Source organism: Palaemon carinicauda, chromosome 3 (assembly GCF_036898095.1).
Source record: "Palaemon carinicauda isolate YSFRI2023 chromosome 3, ASM3689809v2, whole genome shotgun sequence".
Lineage (NCBI taxonomy): Eukaryota > Metazoa > Arthropoda > Malacostraca > Decapoda > Palaemonidae > Palaemon > Palaemon carinicauda.
Genome location: NC_090727.1, coordinates 61,317,622 through 61,340,443, shown reverse-complemented (window position 1 = coordinate 61,340,443; position 22,822 = coordinate 61,317,622). Strand labels below are relative to the sequence as shown.

The following is a 22,822-nucleotide window of genomic DNA, read 5'->3' as shown; positions in this document are numbered from 1 at the left end:
GGGTTATTAAATATAATAAAGCATAGTTAATAGTTATTCATTTCTGGTAAAATATAGTTTTAGTTGGAATATATAAAAGTTGGGGACTTGAGGTCTACATTCGACATACTGGCCCACGTACTCTTATGGGAGAAATTAATTTCATATCCAAACTTTAGGCACGTGCAGGCATTTTCACTGACTAACAAATAGCTCATAATGATAACCGACTGTACTAACTAAAGGTATTCCCTTATATGAGTAGTGAGGAAAATACATTCTTCACAAGTTATTCAGATACAATTAGGTTGAGGATAATTATCGGCCAGTAATAAACCACTTGAACAACTCATAAGAAGACAAAGTAAAACGAGAAAACAACATGTGCTTTATTATAAAAATCGAGCTTTTTATCTTGAGACTAAATCACAATTTGAATAGGGTGACTATGCATTATCATAACAGTGCAGCGAGAAAACTGTAAGTCTAAGGGTACGGTTACCCATGTGGTAGTACAGTATTACCATGTACCGCCATATGATTTCAAAAACTCAATAGAACGGTAGGACTATTACGAGATGAAAAAATTGCAGATTCTTTAGTTTCAGGGTAGATGACAATTAAGCCAGGTTCAAGAGAGAGGCAAAATAAATGCCGTGTGACTATAGAAATAAGTGATTTTAAGAATGAAACTGTTTTTAATCTTTGGCCAAATCATGTTCCTCTATTTTAAACATAAAATAGATCTACAAAATTGAACTCAAAAGTATAATAAAGGAGACAAATCAACAGACTCTCATGATGGAAGATCATTGTTTTGGTGGTTAAAATGTTTTTCCTCTATCAAATGTTTTTAGCCACTTTTAAAAAATTTCCTAATCTATCATCAAAAACTTGTACTTTACTATCATTGGCCAAACATAATTGTATTTGAAAAAGTACTATGTCAGCAACACACACGGTGAAAACAAATTTTCCCCAAAAATGTTGAAGATGGTCAACATTGCAACATCAAGTTACCTTAAAGAGTTTAATAGCCTCAGCTTGAAGCTGGGAGGACGGGAGAGATGTAAGAGGAGATGTAATGGGGTCTTTACTATGCAGCAACAATGGATGACGCCAAAGAACACAGTCTGAAATATTTAGAGTAAAATTACATCTATATACTAATCTGCATCGAAACACTACACCTTAATGACATATCAAACCCTATAATGGCATAAATTATACATAAAAGAATTTGTTTGGTTGAAAAGCAATAGCTGCCTCAGTAGCATTAGTTTTGCAGTCTATCTTCTCGATAGCTCAGATAATCTTTATTACTGTGTTCTGCAAGTAATTAAGCAAAAATCATTCCTGCTCAATTACTGGCAGAATGCAGTAATACAGAAAAGAAGGTTATCAGAGCTATCGAGAAGATAGAGTGCAAAATTATTGCTACTGAGGCAGCCATTGTTTTCAACCAAACATACCTTAAAGAGGGGCTACTACCAAAATCTACATAAACGAATAGTAATCTCTTGAATTTCTTATAATAAAAATGACAAATTCGAAGATAATTTGTATTTTTCCTAACCATACAAACCTTAGCTATTTACATTGGGTTTACATTTTAGCGCAGCTGAAATGGCGAGCCATTAGAATTTAACGAGGGTGTATTACCCCCGCGCTAGTTAGCGGGGGGTAGGGGAGTGGTAGCTAGCTACCCCTCCCCCTCCACAGGTGAATGCTCACTTTCACTTAGAGGTAGGACTTGTCTTGGGGGACAGGGCTGGCGGGCAAATATGTGTAAATAGCTAAGGTTTGTATGGTTAGGAAAAATACAAATTATCTTCGAATTTGTCATTTGTTCCGTAACCGAAATACAAACCACGCTATTTACATTGGGTGACTTACCCCTTAGGTAGGGTGGAAAGTCCCCGCAATACTGGCTTTGGCTTTACCCGGGGACTCAGAATCCGAGTGAGTCGCACTCGAGAAAAGGAGTCCCTGCACCTCACAAGTTCCTTGCTCCGCAAGGAACCGTGTGGCCTACATAAGCTTGCGTGTGAAGGAAGAAGTGTGACCCGTCCTAGGCAGATGACCTGGAGTTCCAGAAGGAACTCTGGGTTAGGACGTTCCCAATACCACCTCGTCAGGGTATGGGGGACGCGACAGTATTGACTCAATACTCGGAACACAAGGAAGCATGTTTTACCTGCAGAGGTTCGAGGTCAGCTATGCAGAGACCAGGATACTGCTTCCCCGTAGAGGGGATGATGAAGAAAGAAGTAAGGGCCAGACATACTTCTTTCGTTCATGCAGACTAAAACCTGATAACAATGCCCTCAACCTTCTGCTACCTGTCCAAAAAGGACAGAGCGATAGAAAACGTATCGAAACTCTTGTGGGTCACGCCCTGCAGGAAGCGGGCTGCGAAGGTCATTAGACGCTTCCAGACTCCAGCTTGTAGCACCTGCGTCACAGAGTAGTATTACTCGAAGGCGAGGGACGTTGCGATGTATCCAACATCGTGCTGTAGGGCGATGTGGCGGGGGAGGGTCTGGAGACAGGTCGAGATGAATGTCCTTGAGTCCGAGCTGAAGAGGTATACTGGTGACTCTCCCCCATGTCCTCCTTGTGCTCCCAGATCGGCTGCAACTGAGGACAAACTGCAGCTGTTCCCAAAGCTAACCCCTCGATTCCTTTACTGGCAAGAAGGAGAAGGTTTTGGGACATCAGATACAGAATGGAGACTCAAAATCTTGAAGGAATTGGACCGAAGGGCCGGGACCCCAAGATTCTGAGTCTAGCCAACAACTCAGGAGCGAACCTGAATGTTGCCTTCCCCCCTTCCTTAGAAAGGGCGGAGTCGTACGAGACCAAGAAGATTGCTTACCCACTGGCCGCGGCCAGAGTGAGCAGGAGACCCAAGACGGAATACAATCAGAGGCCTGTCGTAAAGGGTCTTGAGAAGATCTCTTAAGGGACTAAAATGTCCGAGCCATGCTCCAAGTTGGAGGTCTCACTCCGACTAGGGCAGGGACGTTCGTAGCTTCGCATGAGCGAGGAAAGATCCAGCGGGAAGGAAAAAGTTATTCCTTTAAGCCTGAAGGTCAGGGAAAGGCTGAGCGACAGGCTTCATTGCCGAGAGCGGAAAGGAGTTTCCTCCCGCCGAAAGGCAATAAGATCGTTATTGCTGGAGAAGAGGCCTCAGGGGAAGAGGTATATCTCCCACGGCACCAACCACCGAAGACTCTTCACTTCGCCTGGAAGACCCCTGCAGATGACTATCACAGGTGACGAGACCTCTGTCCCGCGACTGTAGCGGGTTGTCTCTTCTTGAGGAGGAGGCGTAGTGTCTCCAGGCATGAAGCCGAAGCGACGCCCCGGCTCTTGAAAGATGTTGCAGTGTGGTTGTTTGAGTAGTCTGTGCCGTGGGAGCAGCTCTCCCGGGAGTTCCGTCAGGGGAAGCAGAGGGTCCAGAAACCGTTCTGCCCATAGTCCCAGTGGAGCTCTCCCATTGAAAGGTTGACAGACAACCTGGTCTTGTTGAGACCCATTCTCCACAGACAAAAAGGAGGGAAGACGCAGGCGTCGAAGTTGTACCACCATCACCGGAATGCATCTTGCCAGTCTCGGGGTCTGAGACTGGGGGGAGGAACAGCGGAAGCTTGAGGTTCCAAGCTGTCGCGATCAGGTCCCCCAGACCAGGACTTGCTGGTTACTCAAGGCCAAAGACCCCCAGGTACTCTCTCTCTACGATGCTCTGCTCGGATAGTCGGAGAGAACATTCCTCTGCCTGGAAAGAGAGAGCCGATGGTGGTATTGAGAGTATCTCAATCATCTTGGTATCTCTACTGCAAGATGTGAAGGTGTGAAAATGCGTCCCCTGCTGGCTAGAACACGCCAGAATCATGAAGTCGACGCGCACGGAGCGACTCGGCAGGAGCTGTAGGATCTGTAGAGGGGACAGACTACGGCCCCTAAGCCTGCCTGAATGATGGAGAGGTATCCTTCAGGTCCTGACCATAGGCCTGGAACGGAACAGGCCCCCCCCCCCCCCCTTTTTCTTTGACGAGTCCGAGAACAGCATCAAGAATGTGGGGAAAGGACGAAAAAATCCACTCCCATCAACAGGTTCCATAGGTCAACACCCATTGCAGGTCTAATAGTTCCGCTGGTCCCATAGGGGTCAGAAAGTCCGGTTAATCGTTGCCTGACACCACCGGAACTTGGACCGCCCCACATGGAACTTATCCTGAGGCGACCGTTCGGAACTATAGACGGGTCAATGAGGAAAGGAGAACTAGGAAACGTTCCAAGGTAGGGCTGAAAGCTCTGCTTGACTGAGAACAGGTACTGCGACTCTCCTCAGCCTTGCCACAGTCAACTGAAGGGAAGGCTCGGAGGAGGAGGCAACAGAATCTGGCGTCCACAGGTGATCACCCATCCAAGTACCGACCAGAACCGACGTTGCTTAACCTCGCTGGACGGACGAGAAGTGGGGTTTCCAACGTGGTAAGGCCGTTGACTCAATATCATGGCTAGATACACCAGATGTTGAGGCAGAAGAAGAGAAGGCTCCTAGCAAAATACCATGAACCCCCACTCATGGTAAGCATCCGGAAACTTGTCCCGGCGCTGAAGAAGGTCGAACCCGAGCCTACCGGAGTTGACCAGACCTCCAAAAAGTGAAGGAGGCGGAAGCCTGCACCTGAGCGGCCATGAAGAAAGCAGGGAGAGTTCTCTGGGGAAAAAAAACCTGCGATGCCACGGCGGGATCGCCACACTGCATCTTAAGCAGGAATACCTGCAGTCTAGGCTGAATTCCACGAGCTTCCTGGAAGGTGGATGGAATGGAAACTGAAAGTACCCGTCCTTCCGATCCAGGGTTTAAGGAGTCCTGTCGCCTCGTTACCAGTCTGATCGATTCTGCTGTTCCACGCTGGACGAAGTTTGTTCGACAAACTTGATCAGGACTGAGAGGTCGACTACGGAACTCCCATCTCAGATACTTCCTTACAAAAAAGGATCGACTGAAGAAGCCGGGGGTGAAGCCGTCGATGATCCTATGGAGGATCTTCTCCTAAGGTATGGATCATTCTGCCCAAACGGGCAAACTCTTGCCGACCCTATGGCATAGAGGTTCAGAGACACTGAATTCGCTGACAGAGACGGCAGGCGCGATATCCTTGGCTGATCACAGAGATCGTGCGGGAATGGACATCGGGAAGCTGTCATCCGGATGAGTAACCTTAGGCATACTCCCAGCGTGAAACCTACAAGGGGGGGGTGCCAATCCTAGAGTTCGTGAACTCTGCCGCTCCCTCTAGGACTATGCCCCCCCCGGGGGAGCCTCCCATGCCATCTGTTCCTGACAGGAGGAACTGCAATTGGACACCTTGTCTCAGTTGTCGTAGCCGATAACTTAGGCCGACGTGGTTGAAAGAAAAAGGCGCTGGAGCCCTGCAGAGTCTGGAAGAAAGCGCCTTGGAGGAGTGAAAACGGAAGTCGACTTCCTCCGCACAGCCGCTGTCTATGTCTCTGTCCTTGGGCACAAACAAACTCTTCTCAAAGATGGAAGGGTGTCTGAGGTTGTCGACATCCACGGATGAGACACCCGAAAGGAAGCCATCGGTCAGCGCGTCCAGATGGTCCAACATCGAGCTTGCCCGCAAGTTAGATACTTAACGACGAAACGCCAAGGTGCCTGAGCCCGAGAGGAGGAAAGTACCCATGACCTTCCTGTAGCTTCCTTGAACCAAACCTCGGGCCGTAACCGAGGAGGGAAAGGACCTGATAAGCCCCTTACACGAGATGGAGAAGAGGAAGGGGTAAGCAGTCACCCCTTGGCCGATGGAGAAATCTCGAACGGAAAGCCCCCCGCCAAAAATCCTTTCAGGGAATGACGGGGAAGGGCTAACCCAGGTTCTGGAAAGAGGAGTGATGCTCAGACCTCCCTGAAGATTCTTCTTATTCTTGCATGTGCCATGCTCTGCGTTACGGGGTGAGGTCGTGTTCTGGAAATACGCTCCAGAAGAACTCGCCAGGCTGGCCATGCTGCGAAAACCCCAATGGGAATCGTGGTCGCAATCGCCCTGGAGCTCGCGCGATGGTAAATCAATGATTTGCGCGTGGGTGAACGTGGAAGCGCCCATGCGCGATCACGCAGGAACGCAAACGAAGGTGAGCGAAGGAGCGCAGGAGGGCGAGCGTGGTAGGAAGGGCGAGAGCTGGTGGTCGGCGAGCGATAACCCATAGGCGAGCAATGGATACTGCAAGAATTAAGCCGACACTGTCGGTTCGCGCGACGGAACCCCGTCGGTCCGCGCGACGGAACCCCGTCGGTCCGCGCGACGGAACCCCGTCGGTCCGCGCGACGGAACCCCGTCGGTCCGCGCGACGGAACACCGTCGGTCCGCGCGACGGAACACCGTCCGTTCGCGCGACGGAATATCGTTGGTTCGCGTGCGGGCGAACATTGGAGAGCATGTGCGCGGTCGCGCATGAGCGTAGACGAGCAGGCACGTGGGCGTGCGGTCGCGGAGGAACGTGGGCGTGTGGCCGCGCAGGCACGTGGGCGCGCGGGTGAGCACAGGCGGTCGGGAGACCGATGACGCGTCGGCAAGCGATGGCGCGTTGACGAGCGATGGCGCGTTCTGGCGAGGCGATAGCCCGCAGGAGAGTAACGGAGCGTTGGCAAGCGATGGCGCGTTGGCGAGCGGTGGTGCATTAACAAAACGCTAGCGAGCAGATGAAGAATCGCGCGGGCGCGTAGGCGATTGCCAACGCGAGAGAGACTAGTGATGGTTAGCGCTCATCGCGCTAACAGAAGGCGCGCAGGTGCATCTGGAAGGTGAGCGCTGAAGCCAGCTGTTAATCAGGCGATCCTAGACGGTCAGGAAACTGTTGGTGCCCATGATGCGTGGCAAAGAAGGGCGCGCAGATGTGCGCTGGCAAATGAAGAAAGCTGGTGCACAGAAGGACAGAAGAAAAGGTGAGCGCTGGCGAGCAGGAGGAAGATCTACGGCAAGACTCAGCTACCGGAGATCGTGGTCCACAGCAGGCGAGCGCAAGATCGCTACTGATGGTGGTCAGGGGAACTGACACGCGTGGCAGATCGATGGCGATCGTTGACGCGTAGGAGATCGCTGGCGAGCAGGTGAACGTTAACGCATCTAAGGTCGCTGGCGAGCTGATGATCGCTGACGAGCAGAAGGCAACGCGTGGAAGCCTGCACATAGAAGAAGAGTCCTTGACCCAGACCTGAACCGAAGTTCTAGATCGCGAGGGCGAACATGGGCGGACAGGGCGCGTAACAGGAACCAACAGGAACAGCCGAGATGTCGGTCCGCGCGACGGAACCCCGTCGGTCCGCGCGACGGAACACCGTCCGTTCGCGCGACGGAATATCGTTGGTTCGCGCGCGGGCGAACATTGGAGAGCATGTGCGCGGTCGCGCATGAGCGTAGACGAGCAGGCACGTGGGCGTGCGGTCGCGGAGGAACGTGGGCGTGTGGCCGCGCAGGCACGTGGGCGCGCGGGTGAGCACAGGCGGTCGGGAGACCGATGACGCGTCGGCAAGCGATGGCGCGTTCTGGCGAGGCGATAGCCCGCAGGAGAGTAACGGAGCGTTGGGAAGCGATGGCGCGTCGGCAAGCGACGGCGCGTTGGCGAGCGGTGGTGCGTTAACAAAACGCTAGCGAGCAGATGAAGAATCGCGCGGGCGCGTAGGCGATTGCCAACGCGAGAGAGACTAGTGATGGTTAGCGCTCATCGCGCTAACAGAAGGCGCGCAGGTGCATCTGGAAGGTGAGCGCTGAAGCCAGCTGTTAATCAGGCGATCCTAGACGGTCAGGAAACTGTTGGTGCCCATGATGCGTGGCAAAGAAGGGCGCGCAGATGTGCGCTGGCAAATGAAGAAAGCTGGTGCACAGAAGGACAGAAGAAAAGGTGAGCGCTGGCGAGCAGGAGGAAGATCTACGGCAAGACTCAGCTACCGGAGATCGTGGTCCACAGCAGGCGAGCGCAAGATCGCTACTGATGGTGGTCAGGGGAACTGACACGCGTGGCAGATCGATGGCGATCGTTGACGCGTAGGAGATCGCTGGCGAGCAGGTGAACGTTAACGCATCTAAGGTCGCTGGCGAGCTGATGATCGCTGACGAGCAGAAGGCAACGCGTGGAAGCCTGCGCATAGAAGAAGAGTCCTTGACCCAGACCTGAACCGAAGTTCTAGATCGCGAGGGCGAACGTGGGCGGACAGGGCGCGTAACAGGAACCAACAGGAACAGCCGAGATGATCATCATGAGAGCGCTGACGAACAGGAGAGCCCTGACGAACAGGAGAGCGCTGGCGAACAGGAGAGCGCTAGCGATCAGGAAGCGCTGATGAGCAGGAGAGCGCCTGTGCGCTAACACTGAGCAGGAGCAAACACAGCAGAAGGGCGCGCAGGGGAACCCTGACACGCAAGGGAATAACCCCCGTGGGAGGCAACCCTTTGCCCCGAAGGGATCGTTGTCCGTTGGGAGACAGATATCCGTCGGAAGACCGTTGCCTGTCCGCCGGGAGACTGATGTCCGTCGGAAGACCGTTGTCCGTCGGGAAGACCGTTGCCCGTCGGGAAGACCGTTGCCCGTCGGAAGACGAGGTCAGACTGCTGTCCATCTGCACCAGGGCGGAAGATCAAGAAGGAGTTGTAGGCTGCAAACGGAGATTCAAAAAGGCGCCTCTTAGCACCCTTATAGGGTGATGAGAGGCCCTTACGACGAGGCGGACGGTGAGCCTTACGGCGAAGGAGGCCAACAGCAACAGCAGCAGAAGAATCCTCCGAAGAGGAGTCTCTATGAGAGTACTCTCTCGCGAACGAAAGAGAAACACTTCGTAGAAGAGACTGATCAGCCAGTGACCTAAAAGGAGCAATCCTCCGAAGAGGGGCTCCTGCAGTTTCCCAGCCCCTTGAGCGAAACTGCAGGTGTGACCGCTCAGCACCTAGAGCATAGTCGCACAAAAAAAAGGCAAGAGAAGAACCCCCCAAAAGGAGAAAAACTCAAGCCTGGACAGGAAAAACTTCCCTCAGAAGGAAAGTTACCCACCCAAGGAGGCAAGCCTCCTGAGAGTTCTAAAATGAACTGGAGAGCTGTCAATTGTCACGGGAGTACTTCCAGTAGAAGGAGACACGCCCCTGACGAAAATCCAAAGGGGAGGCAGCAACAGCCGAATCCCCAGGCCTCAACAAGACAGCTCACACCGTTGCCATATTACAGAAACGAACCAGATCGGTACTGTAAAAAAATAAAACAAAAATCATTAGTACACATTCATTCCCCCGGGAAGGCTCCGAAGAGGAATCCCGAGGGAAAGGAAACAAGAATTACACAACAGGCACGTGCCCTCACAACCACTTACACTCACGGAAGGAGAGCTGTAACCAAAACAGAATTATAACAATTATAATTATGAAACTATGTAATTATGTAATTTAAAAATGAATGAACACTAAAGAAAGAACGAAAACCCCGAAAGGAATCGTTCTACAAGCTGAAAAATTAACAACTACAATTAGATTCATAAACTAATTTTGAGACAAAACGTAAGGCGTAGCAACCCTCCCCACACGGGAAGGAAGCTACAAGGGGCGTAGTAAAACGTAGTAAAAGGGTGAACGACCTCAAGAGAGAGAGAGAGAAAGACCGAAGTCAAACTCGATCACAACCCATAAAATTACGCCGTGGTGGCCTAACTGCCAAGGACTCCACGGAGATATCGTACACTACACACACAACTCTGAAAAGGAAATTTACTGATTTCTATACTCAGATATATATACAAACATGAAAACATGTTTACATATATATTGAGTAAAAGAAAAGTAAGTGATCAAGTAAAGACAAAACAAACAATGGCTGCCAAGCAAGGACCAAGACAGAGACGTCTGTCCCAGTCCGAGCCAGTTCACCTGTGTGTGAGGGGGGGAGGGGTAGCTAGCTACCACTCCCCTACCCCCCGCTAACTAGCGCGGGGGTAATACACCCTCGTTAAATTCTAATGGCTCGCCATTTCAGCTGCGCTAAAAGGTAAACCCATTGTAAATAGCGTGGTTTGTATTTCGGTTACGGAGCAAATTAAAATTACATGAACTTAAAAAAGGGATTTTGACGAAAGAAAAATCTATTTCTGGGCGAGGAACCCGTGTCGCCCTGTGAAATGCTCCTTAAAGCACCATTTCAAAGTTATAAATACTGCTAAATATACCAGAGAAGTAAGTTGCATGGAATGCTAGGAATATATCCAGCTTGCCCTCCCCTAAAGGGTGTCGGTATTAAAACTGGGGCGAGTGATACTACTGCCAGAGATCCCTCTCCAATTGTACTTCTCCCTCCTCAAAATCCCCCGTTACTACGAGGTGTCGTTCACTACAGCTACTGGCCCCCGCCACCACCCCCACTAAATGTATTACTTAAAATAATTTCACTTCTGCCTAAAGGCAATGGTTATGCACAGCATTTACAATTATTATTAGAAATAAATTAGTTCAAAGATTGGTAAGGCTTTGAATACTTCACTATCATACTTGAATTTCCTCTGAATCTTAAATTTACTCAACATTTACAAAAGATTTTATTGCCTACTATTGGGTCAAACCCTTTTCTTCTTTCACTACAATTTCTTGTTTTCTACGTAAGTATATTCCTTAGCCAGTCCCACTAACACTAACAAAAAATGAACACATAAGCCTTTCCCAAAAATATATCATATAAAAAATCACACTTATGAAAACAAGTACAGAAAAGTAAAACTAATAAAAAGCCCAATAATATCGATTAAATAAAATGCAGATAAGACGAAACAAGACTATCACTTTGTAAATGACTTTAACCTATCACATATAGTATGTTAAAGAGTGTGTGATGCCATATAAAGGGTTATCTTATTTTACATGCTTTATATAATACACCTATACTCTGATATTCATACCACTACTGGTCAGGTATAATGGCATGGACAAAAAGTGAATAGTCTTTTTTGTAAAGCATTTAAAACGTAATTTTTTTTATACTATACACAATAACAAAGAAACTATTTTCAGTTAACACCGGTTTACTCATGGAAAAGTTAACTTTGAAAGTTGAGACACTCCTTTCAAAAGCAAATGTTAACCCTTTTACCCCCAGGCTATTTGGAACTTTCCAACCCTTAATACCCAGGGGTTATTTCTTTTCAAGCACATTTTGCAGTATACTTTTTTTTAAATTGCTCTAACAGCCTTAATTTTCATCATAGAGAGGTCAGGTTGGTCTCATTCTCTTGGAAAATGCCTGAAGTTTCTATGCAAAAAAAAAAAAATGTAAATAGCAGTTTTTTTGCAAGGATGTACCGGTACGTCCATGGGGCTAAAGGGATGAGTTTTGTGAAACATACCAGTACGTCCTTTGGGGGTAAAAGGGTTAACTAGATAAAAAGATTTCAAGCTTTTCAACTCTGCCTAATTTTGCCCCAAAACATGAAGAGTACGCAATCCAAAGTGATGAAGAGCTTCTTTTTTAACTTCATTTTCCAGTACTCAATTCAAGGAACTCATACCACCAGTAAGAATACATGTACACTGTAGATCAAAGACAATATACTCACTAGGATCTCCATCCAACTCCATGAGTTTCTGAACTAACTGTTCATATTGGGTCCCCGCATTCGGTCCACCACCTGAGACGACAGTCAAATGGTACAACCAACTATCCTGAAGGGTAAAATTAAATCAATTACTATGTCATTCAACGAGTTGCACAATTTGCATGATAAATCTTCTCTGCTGACAAACATACAATGGCCTAAATTTGATATATCAAATGTCAAAACTACCATCTAACTTGAGTAAGAAAAAATTATGCTACAAGCCAAATTTATGTAATATAATTAATTATTATTATTATTATTATTATTATTATTATTATTATTATTATTATTATTATTATTATTTCTGGGCTCAACCTGTGCCGGCCAGTGAAATGCTCCTATTGCACCATTTCTAAGGAATATAACTGCTAATATTACCAGAGAAAAAATGTATAGGAATGCTAGGTTGAACTAGCTCGCTCACCTAATGGTGTCGGTATAAACTGGGGCGAAATACCAGAGGTCTCGTACCATTTAGACTTCTCCTCTTCGAAATCCCTCAATAGTGAGGTGCGGTTCAACCTCCCCTGCTGCGCAGATCAGTACTACTAACTCTACCCACGCTTGCCCATCACTCCTTTCTAGCACCAGTTCCTATTCAGTCCATTGTGTTTTTTCTCGTGTGTACCCTTGGATTTTTACCTTTTTTACGCATCGATGGCAGATTCTCAAGATTGGCCATCGGTCGGGGGAGGGGGAGGGCCGGGACCACCGGGGACTATCACACGTGATTAGTCGGTATTCCTACACCTTCTTGGTGTAGCCTTTGCTTTTAGCTATGGTTGTAAGAATGAGCACTTCTATATTAGGAGTGTTCCCATCCTACGGTACCTCCTGCCATTATCGTCCATATAGGACTTATTAATATCCCACATCATTATATTCTACATGGATCATTACCTTCGTCCCGGTACCTCCGGTAGGGTAGTTGGGGGTTCCACTGGCTCCCCCAGCGTTCCCCCGTTGTACCCTCCCGTCATCAGACATTGGAGCCTCCGGGCTTATAACTCTACAGGATCTGTTGACACTGACACAGTTTTTGATTCCTACCCTCCCTCCGGGAGCCCTATTCCATTCAGACATTAGTTTATAGATCATAATTGGAGTTCTCTATTTATGTATTTTAAGGATGTATCTTAAGTTACTTTAAGTTTACTTCAAGTTACTTTAAGTTTACTTTATCAGCCCTGTTCTCCGGCCCCTGGGGCACCGGAACTATTTATGATTATCATTATTCATCCCTGTTTTTTTGCATCCTTTTTCATCCCCGCCTCTGCCGGGTTCCTCTTGGAATAGTCTCAGTTCTCTGCATGTTTAGTCTAAGGCTATACATTTTATTTTATTGGCAGGTCCCGGATCCTCCGGGACCCCTTCTAGAGATACTAGTAGATGCTCATAGACTATTCCTTTTACAGGTGGTCCGTTGCCGGATGACAGCCTGCGCGGCCGTCCTTCAACATCCTTGCGGACATGCGGTCTGTCGATCCCACGCTGACTGTGGGATTCAGATGGACGATATTGTTGTATGGCACCCCGACAACTGCCTTGTCTGTTATGACCTTATCACCACCCTCTCTTCAGATTCGATGAGCCTCTTTCAGTCGTTTTTGTATTTACATCCCTTTGCCTTCTGTTATGAATCTTCGGTTTCATTCATCAGTTTGTCCCTCAGGTTTGCTAACCTTATCCCCGTCCTTTCAGAGTTCCCAGGCGGCTAAGACCTCAGCAAGAGCCACTTTGAAAGTGTGGGTAGGCGGCTTCGCCCGTAACGTTAAGGCCAAGAAGCCCTACGTCCTCTCCGAAGACTATTGTAATCTCATCTACCCAAACGCAAAATCTTCGGCAGCAGTGCCTAAGGAAGTGGCGGCCCCTATAATTGCCGACATTGCAGAGACTGTGGAACTCAATTTGGTTCAGGATACGGACATCGCTGACGACCCGGACCCCATTGAAGACAATGTTGCGGCTCTGAACTTAGACATAGAGCCCATGGTTTTAGACGAATCGGAAACAGGTAAGGTGGTAGGTGAGGCAGGTGGGTCCGGCGCTAAGACCTCTCTTCTTAGCCCCTCCTCTTCTTCAACTTCTAATAATTCTTCCTTTTTAGGTTTTGAAGGGAACCGCGAATCCACCCCGAGATCGCACCCGGTTCCTCCCAAGGTCAAATCTCAGAAGAGACCATTAGTGAGGACTCGTAAGAATCCCACACTACCTAAATCATCCAAGCCCAATAAGGCTCCCCTCCCCAGAGCCCCTACTGGCTCGGCTAGCACCGCCCCTATGTCTCAGGACCCGGGAGTGCAGTCATCCCCCTCAGTTGCCACGACCAACCTCGACCCGGTGACTCTCACCAATATGATGACGAGGGTTGTTTCAGAGCAGATTAGCTCTATGCTTTCTGCCGTCACCAGGAGACTAGACACCCTGGAAGGAGGACTGCCTCAACAACAGCAGTTCCTCATCCCGGACGCCTCAAAACTCCCGTCTTTCACGAAGAACAACCCGTGGAAAATGGCGCTCCACTGCCCTTTCACGGACGGGATGTTAACCATTGAGGGTTTTGGGACCCGGCCCATTGAAGATTTTGAGTTCTTCCCTCCCGGCCTTCAATTCACTTTCCCCGGCTTCGCCCGGCTAACGAAAGAGGCTCTTGTCCGGCTAGATAAGGTCCCTAAGGAGACCGTTATCTTTCCGAAGGAACAGGCTCAGTCTGTTTGGGTTAGAACCTTAGACGAGTGGGGTTGTACAAACACCATGCTGAACCCCCCCCCCCAAGAGTACTTACACCATGTTTCTTGTGGACGAACAGACCCCTACTCCTTGCGTCACCAAAATGGTTGACTTAGCCCTTCAGGCAGTGGCCGAAGACAAACCTTTGCCACAACTCCGGGAGACAGATCCTACATCTCTTCTGCTCCCATCAGATAATGAATGTTGGCTTAACATCCAATCAACATTCACTTCTGGTAAGCTATCCGCTGACTGTGCGTCGACACAATTCAGCGAACGCCTCCCAAGACTACCTGAAACCTTAATCCGACTCGAATTCGAGTCCCGGTCTAGGTTTAGCCGGAGCCTCAACGTCTCGACTATGGCGGAGATGTTTTCTCTTAACTATGACGAGGAACACGCCTTTAAGGTTATGACTAAAGCCACCCTGCAATCTTTGTTAGCAGATTGCTATGACTTCTTGGTGGCCAAAAGACGTTGCCGTAGGCATGTCTTATCAGAGGCTACTATCCGCCATGAGCCGAATAAGCTCATTAAAGCCTCCGCTTGGGGTCCGGACCTGTTCCCGGAGGACATGGTCAACTCAGTATTGAGCGAAGCTGCCAGAGTAAACCAGAGCCTTAAGGTCCGTTGGGGCCTCACTCCCAAACGGAAGTTCGAACAATCGAGCATTCACTCCCGGGGCAGGAAGAGGCTGCGCCCTTATAGCTCTACTCAATTCCGCCAACCTCTTCAGGTAGTCCAGTCGGTCCCGGTCACTCAGGGCATCCAGCCCTCCACCTCCAAGTCTCAGCCCCAAGAGAAATATGTCCTCGTTCCTGAAAGCCAAGTGGCCTCGAACTCGTTCACCTCTCCTGTTTATAACCCAGTCTATGAGTCCCAGGTTTCCCCTCAAGGATACCAACGAGGCAAGGGCCTCGGTTCGAGAGGTTCTTTTCAGAACAGAGGCAAAGGGAGATACTTCTCCCGTGGAAAGGGGTCACGTGGTGGCCGAGGCAGTAAAACCTCCAACTACTGAAGATCTTCAGGTAGGAGGGAGACTTTATGCGTTCCGGAGTCGCTGGAGGTTCAGTCCTTGGGCCTTCAGCATAATTTCCAAGGGCTTGGGGTGGAGTTGGATAGAAGGGCCTCCTCCACCGAACAAATTCCATCAACCCTCGACACCGGACCTATTTCTGTTTACCCAAGATCTTCTTCGCAAGAACGCGATCAAGGAAACGAAACATCTGAAGTTTCAAGGTCGCTTATTCAGCGTCCCGAAGAAAGACTCCGACAGCCGGAGGGTCATCCTCGATCTGTCCCGACTAAACTTGTCCATTCAATGCGACAGGTTTCACATGCTTACCGTCTCGCAGGTGCGAACCTTGCTTCCCCGTGGGGCCATCACCACCTCCATCGATCTTACCGATGCTTATTATCACGTTCCAATAGCGAGACACTTCCGCCCATTCCTAGGATTCAGACTGGACGACAAGGCTTACACGTTCAAAGTGATGCCTTTCGGGCTCAACATCGCGCCCAAAATTTTCACGAAACTGGCGGAATCAGTCATTCAGGAACTCCAATCCCACGGAATCCAAGTCGTCACATACCTGGACGATTGGCTAATCTGGTCAGACAACGTCGAGGATTGTCTCAAGGCAACAAACAAGGTGATCCATTATCTTCAGTTTCTGAGATTCCAAATAAACTTCAGAAAGTCTCGCCTGACACCAGAGACCAGATTTCAGTGGCTGGGATTGCAGTGGGATCTACGTTCTCACACTCTATGTCTCCCCAGGTCCAAGAGGATAGAGATTGCGAAAAATACCAAACGCTTTCTCGGGGAAAAGATAACTTCCAGAAGGAACCAGGAAAAGATTCTAGGATCCCTACAATTCGCTTCAGTGACAGACCTCCTTCTGAAAGCGAAACTGAAAGACATCAACCGGGTTTGGCGCTCCAGAGCGAACAACAAATGTCGAGACAAGAAGACACGCCTTCCTCCCATTCTTCGGAAGAGGCTTCTCCCATGGACAACCGCCAAGAGCCTATTGAAGTCGGTTCCGTTGCAGTACCCCCCTCCAAGGATAGTCATCCACACAGATGCCTCCCTATCAGGTTGGGGAGGCTATTCCCAACACAGGAAGGTTCAGGGCCTTTGGTCCACAATGTTCCAACAATTCCACATAAACGTCCTGGAGGCCATGGCGGTCTTACTAACTTTGAAACGTCCTTCCCCGGCCAAGAAACAACATCTGAGGATAGTTCTCGACAACGAAGTCATAGTCCGTTGTCTAAACAGAGGGGGCTCCAAGTCAGGTCCCATCAATCATGTGATGGTAGCAATCTTCTCCCTGGCGGCCTCAAACCAATGGCACCTATCAGCCGTCCATCTGGCTGGAGTTCGGAACGTTGTGGCAGACGCACTCTCCAGGACGACACCATTGGAGTCAGAATGGTCACTAGATCGCAAGTCCTTTCAGTGGATCCTCTCCCAAGTGCCGGATCTCTAGGTAGATCTCTTCGCGACGGAGTCCAACCACAAGCTGAAATGTTATGTGGCCCCCAACCTGGACCCTCGGGCTTACGCCACGGATGCCATGTCTCTGGACTGGAACACCTGGGAAAGGATTTACCTTTTCCCACCGGTGAACCTACTGATGAAGGTGCTGGACAAACTTCGAACCTTCAAAGGTCAAGTAGCCCTGGTGGCCCCCAATTGGCCCAAGAGCAATTGGTTCCCTCTTTTACTGGAGCTGAATCTCCACCCTCACCAGATTCCCAACCCGACTTTGACCCAGATAGTACAAACGTGCACTGTGTTCGCTTCCTCAAACATTTGGAACACCCTAACTTTATGGACTTCATGAAGTTTGCGGCACACAAAGGGGCTAACATAGACCCCCAGAATACTTTATTCTTAGAATCAGAAAAGAGAGACTCCACTCTTCGTCAATATGACTCAGCGGTAAAAAAACTAGCAAAGTTTTTGAAGGATTCTAATACTGTCTTTATGACACTAAACCTAACAGTAACCTTTTTTAGAACCTTGTTTGAGTCGGGCTTAGCAGCTAACACTATTACTACCATCAAGTCTGCCTTGAAGAAGATTTTCCTAGTCGGCTTTAATATAGATCTAACAGATTCATTGCTAGCTTCGATCCCAAGAGCCTGTGCCAGACTGAAACCATCCCCTCGTCCTAGCTCGATTTCCTGGTTTCTCAATGATGTTCTTAAACTAGCGTCAGAAACCATCAATGATTCATGTGGATATATCCCTCTACTCAGAAAAACTCTCTTTCTCGTGAGTTTAGCATCTGGCGACAGGATTTCGGAATTAGCTGCCTTATCAAGAGATCCAGGCCACATTGAGTTCCTTCCGTCAGGAGAGGTCCTCCTCTCCCCAGACAAGGTCTTCTTGGCCAAAAATGAAGACCCTCAGAATAGATGGTCCTCCTGGAAAATTATCCCTCTCCTTCAGGATCCCTCCCTATGCCCGGTTACCACTCTAAAGTCCTTTCTATCAAGGACTTGCTATAAGACCTCGGGGCCCTTGTTCATCAGAGAGCGGGGAGGGACTATAACTTTGAAAGGGATCAGACAACAGATCTTGTATTTTATCAAGCAGGCTAATCCAGAGTCTTTTCCTCACGTCCACGACATTCGGGCGGTAGCGACCTCAATAAATTTTTTCCATCACATGAACTTTACAGATCTTACTAAATATACCGGATGGAAATCCCCCTCAGTGTTCAAGCGGCACTATCTTAAACATCTAGAGGCCCTTCAACTCGCTACCGTAGCCGCAGGGAGCGTGGTATCCCCCGGACAAATTCCTTCCTAACTAATTCCTGTATCCAATATCTTCCACCTTCTTCCTCTTACCTGCCTCACTTACAGTTCCTACCTGAGTTCGGTTTGTTATATCACACCCATGGGTGTTCCCATTTCGTAACATTGTTTATCTTTATTATTATTGATCAATTTACTTTTACCATACGAACTGTATTTCTTTAATGTCCAGGTTTATATAGTATGTTCTAGTGTTTGACCTTAGTTGGTGTTATTTCAAGTTTACTATTCATTTGTCTTCCCTTACTGGGATATTATATCTTATCATTTTGATGTTATTAAAGACTACCGTCTTCTACTACAACTCTTGATTAAACCACTAATTGTTATGTTGATTTTAATTCGTTCCCTTATAGTTAATGAAGTTTGGCTTCGTTTCTCTGGTACTATTTCACTGGCCGGCACAGGTTGAGCCCAGAAAAGGGATTTTGACGAAGGAAAAATCTATTTCTGGGCAAGAGACCTGTGCCGCCCAGTGAACCCACCCTAGTTGCTCCCCCCCTGATCAGACCCCAAACTTAAGGGTGCTGTAAGGAGTGATGGACAAGCGTGGGTAGAGTTAGTAGTACTGATCTGCGCGGCAGGGGAGGTTGAACCGCACCTCACTATTGATGGATTTCGAAGAGGAGAAGTCTAAATGGTACGAGACCTCTGGTATTTCGCCCCAGTTTATACCGACACCATTAGGTGAGCGAGCTAGTTCAACCTAGCATTCCTATACATTTTTTCTCTGGTAATATTAGCAGTTATATTCCTTAGAAATGGTGCAATAGGAGCATTTCACTGGGCGGCACAGGTCTCTCGCCCAGAAATAGATTTTTCCTTCGTCAAAATCCCTTTATTATTACTAGCCAAGCTACAACCCTAGTTGGAAAATCAAGATGCTATAAGCCCAAGGGCTCCAATAGGGAAAAATAGTCCAGTGAGGAAAGGAAATAAGGAAATAAATAAATGATGAGAATAAATTAACAATAAATCATTCTAAAAACAGTAACAACGACAAAACAGATATGTCCTATATAAACTATTAACAACGTCAAAAACATGTCATTTATAGACTATAAAGAGACTCATGTCAGCCTGGTCAACATAAAAACATTTGCTGGAAGTTTGAATTTTTGAAGTTCTACTGATTCAATTACCCGATTAGGAAGATCATTCCACAACTTGGTAACAGCTGGAATAAAACTTCAGGCACAATGCAATATAAATTTAGGATTTTTAGTCATTAATACTATGTGAATGATCCAAGGAATTAATAAGTAAAATATTTACTGTGCTGTGATTTAATTTACCTTTTCTTGTTTGTTGGGCATTATAAGGTAGGTTGGCCCTTGGTGAGAAGGGAAAATCCCTATGGTTAAATCTTCTTTAGGGGTGTCATCATCAGCAACTTCTTCTCCTTCCGAGTCAGACACTTTCTCTACCTCCTCCACTCTCGCATCCCTCATGTTAATTTGGCCAATTGGGTTCTGAAATCAAGGACGCAATGATTAAACTTTTACATGACTAGGTGTCGGTTTCCTATGGGCGAAAATGATAACATATGAAAACCATTGTCACAATACTGAAATATCCTATTCGGTAAGAATGTTCCACCTGTTATACTGCAAAAATTAAAATTGTAACCAGACCAAATAAGACTATATGAGCTCTAAACAATCTAAATTCTTAATACAGGGTTCTTAAATCTAATACCTGTACCAGTCCAGTAGCGTATATCTCATACTCACTTGCTCATTAGGACTTTCGAACAAGTATTCAGTATTTGACCAGTGAGAGTAAAATCCCGCCAAGCCGAATGCCACAAGTTACAGGTTGGCCGTCATTTCGGATGAACGTAAACATACGCTCTGCCTCATTTTTTGTGTTACACTGTGAGATATCTTTGTTCTGCATCCTTTTTTATTCATTTTGATTCATTAACACTTAAACATGGGTCCAAAGAAAATTTTAACTAAAACCAAATAAGACTATTTGAGTTCTAAACAATATGAATTCTTAATACAGGGTAATTAAAACTAAAACCAGTACCTGTCCGGTAGTATACATCTCATACTCACTTGATCATTAGGACTCTTGAAATATATGAACATTTTGCCTATCAACACGCACCAACATCTGCGTGCATGGCCATGCTTGACCTTTGTTAACCACCCTTGAAGTGTTGGCTTATTGTCTTCTTTACTAAGCAGTAACTTTGTTGCATTTCGTCGAAGAACATTCTGAAAGATAAAGAGAGGAGTCAATCACAAAATCTTGCAATTTTATAAGACTACAGTACTATGAATAAGATTTCTCATTTTAAAGGTTTAAAGGCTGCTCATGAATGGCAGCGGCAGGGGACAGTGACATTGCCATAGCAAGCTTGACAATGCCCTAAAGACCGACTATATATATATATGATCAGCGCCCAAGGCCCCTCATCACCCAATAATAGGACCAAGGAGGGTCAGACAATGGCTGTAATGAGTGATCTTTTTGCAGGCAATGTAAAACAATATGCAAAGCAATGTGTTTTACTGCATTTTACAGTCTATGCAAAATACAAGACATTGAAAGTTAAACAACAAAATACTATACCTCATCTACAGACTACTGTACTCAATCATTTTCCTGTTAGCAAAACGTGATGATACATTGATATATATGGAAATAAAAATGGAAAAAAAAAATCAAATATGTGGGAGCAAATTGAAGGAGCAATGAATTACTACTTTGGTTATCAGAAAGCTTTAATGAATGCACAGTAAAAGAATAATAATTTCTTATAAGAATAACAAACAGCTTATTTATGTGAACTTGATGGATCTGTGATAGCTTGTTTTAAAAGCTGTGGATTATCAGTAAATATAATCAAAGTAATTCTTGTATTGTTATAAAAAATAATTGTCTATACTGTATACAAATACAAAAAATTGAGAATGGTAGGCAACCTTAAACTCTCAAAAATACCCAAAGAAGGCCTATCATTTAATTTGTGGTGGGACTATGTTCAACTACATCTAAAATATATATTAATACACTCAGGATGATATTTTTTTTCCCAATAAGATATGACCAAATAATTATTCACGCATTAAAAAAAGAAGGAAGGTAGAGAAATTTGCTAATAGTGTATACATAGCACTACCAGCCGAACTAGGTTGAGTCCCTTTGTCAGGCTGGGAGGAATGTAGAGAGGAGAGGTCCCCTTTTTTGTTTAATTTGTTTGATGTCGGCTACCCCCCAAAATTGGGGGAAGTGCCTTGGTATATGTATGTATGTATGTATACAAATAACATTTAAATGTTTTGTCAAAAGCTTTGCCAAATGCCAACCTAAAAGAAAACTTGAAAATTATTTTCAAATACTGTAATGGCTCTTATGATTTTTTAGTTTATTGTTTACAAAACTTTACAACCAACGTCAAAACCAAAGTTTTATTCAATTCTATTTTATCAATAAAATGGAAACAACTCAGAAGACTTGAAAATTTAAACAATCCAAGCTAACGATTTTTTTTACAACAATACTACTAAAATCTAAAATATGGAAAACCTTAACCTTACCTTATTCGTACATTACAGGGTATTCTTGATAGGATAAAGAATTCTCCACAGAGGTTCATATTTTTCTTAGACTAGGGGATATTCATGTTACTAACTGGGAAAAATTTGCTCATGCATTATAAAGAAATAATTAAAATTCAAAATTACCTGCAAAACTCTGACCCAGTCTTCCACCAGTGCTGTGTTATCTGCAGTGAGGTAGTAAGTCTTCTTGCCCGTGTTGACTTCGAAAGTATGAGCGCCTTCTGAACGGGTAACTCGACAAACTTCGTTGAGAGTAATTTGGCCTGCGGGTTTCCGATGAATGTCGCTCTGATTCGTGGAAGATATGAAAATCAAAAACTAATAAATACTGTACTTGGGTACTAGTTCCTTGCTATTACCAAATAATGAAATTAAAAGATTTTTTTTTTTTAATTTCACATCCAAATTGTCTCAATTACTGCAAAACTCCCAACTTTTTTTTTCAAAGTTAATATACTCTTAACCAAATTAATCAGTGAAATATTTTCCATAACATTCTTAACAGTGATATACCCACCTGTTCTGAAGACACTTCCTCTGTGTTAACATACATAGTTTAACACTAATCTCCAACTATATATTGCTAATACCAGTTAAAAGGTTACAAAATATACCATGTGACACATAAGTAAGTCGGAGATTAAGTTTAAAAATGTTTTAACTGCATCTCATGGAATTCTTTTCTGCCTATAAATTCATTCAATTAGGAAAACTGGAAACCCAGGGATACTGAGCTAATTCATTGAATCCAACACATATAGAACTTTGGTTTTTATCTCTAGTTGAAACCCAATTCTACCCTGAGAAATTTTTCAGATTAGGGGCTGAAAAGATGGGGATACTGAGCTGATCTATTGGATGTAAATTGTGCTAAAGGGGTTTTCTTTTCATCTCTATTACTAGAGACCACAGTTTATGAACTGTAATCAAAGCTACGAAGCAAATGTAAGTCACCTTTTTTAAGGTTATAAAAGAAATAAACCTTAAAACATGAAAACAGTGGGAAAAAAGAGAACAGTTTCATATCTTTAAATGTTACCTCAAAGAA

General features: G+C 46.1%; 1 protein-coding gene across 1 annotated transcript in view; it reads right to left on the bottom strand.

Annotated features, from left to right (window-relative positions):
- The window catches only part of LOC137638306 (uncharacterized protein CG43867-like), a 183,059-nt gene that overhangs the window by 69,834 nt on the left and 90,403 nt on the right, over positions 1-22,822 (bottom strand). Inside the window, 5 exon segments of the mRNA XM_068370367.1 lie at positions 1,000-1,112; positions 11,594-11,699; positions 19,495-19,671; positions 20,263-20,424; positions 21,898-22,062. Of these exon segments, the coding sequence (XP_068226468.1) occupies positions 1,000-1,112; positions 11,594-11,699; positions 19,495-19,671; positions 20,263-20,424; positions 21,898-22,062 (723 nt within the window).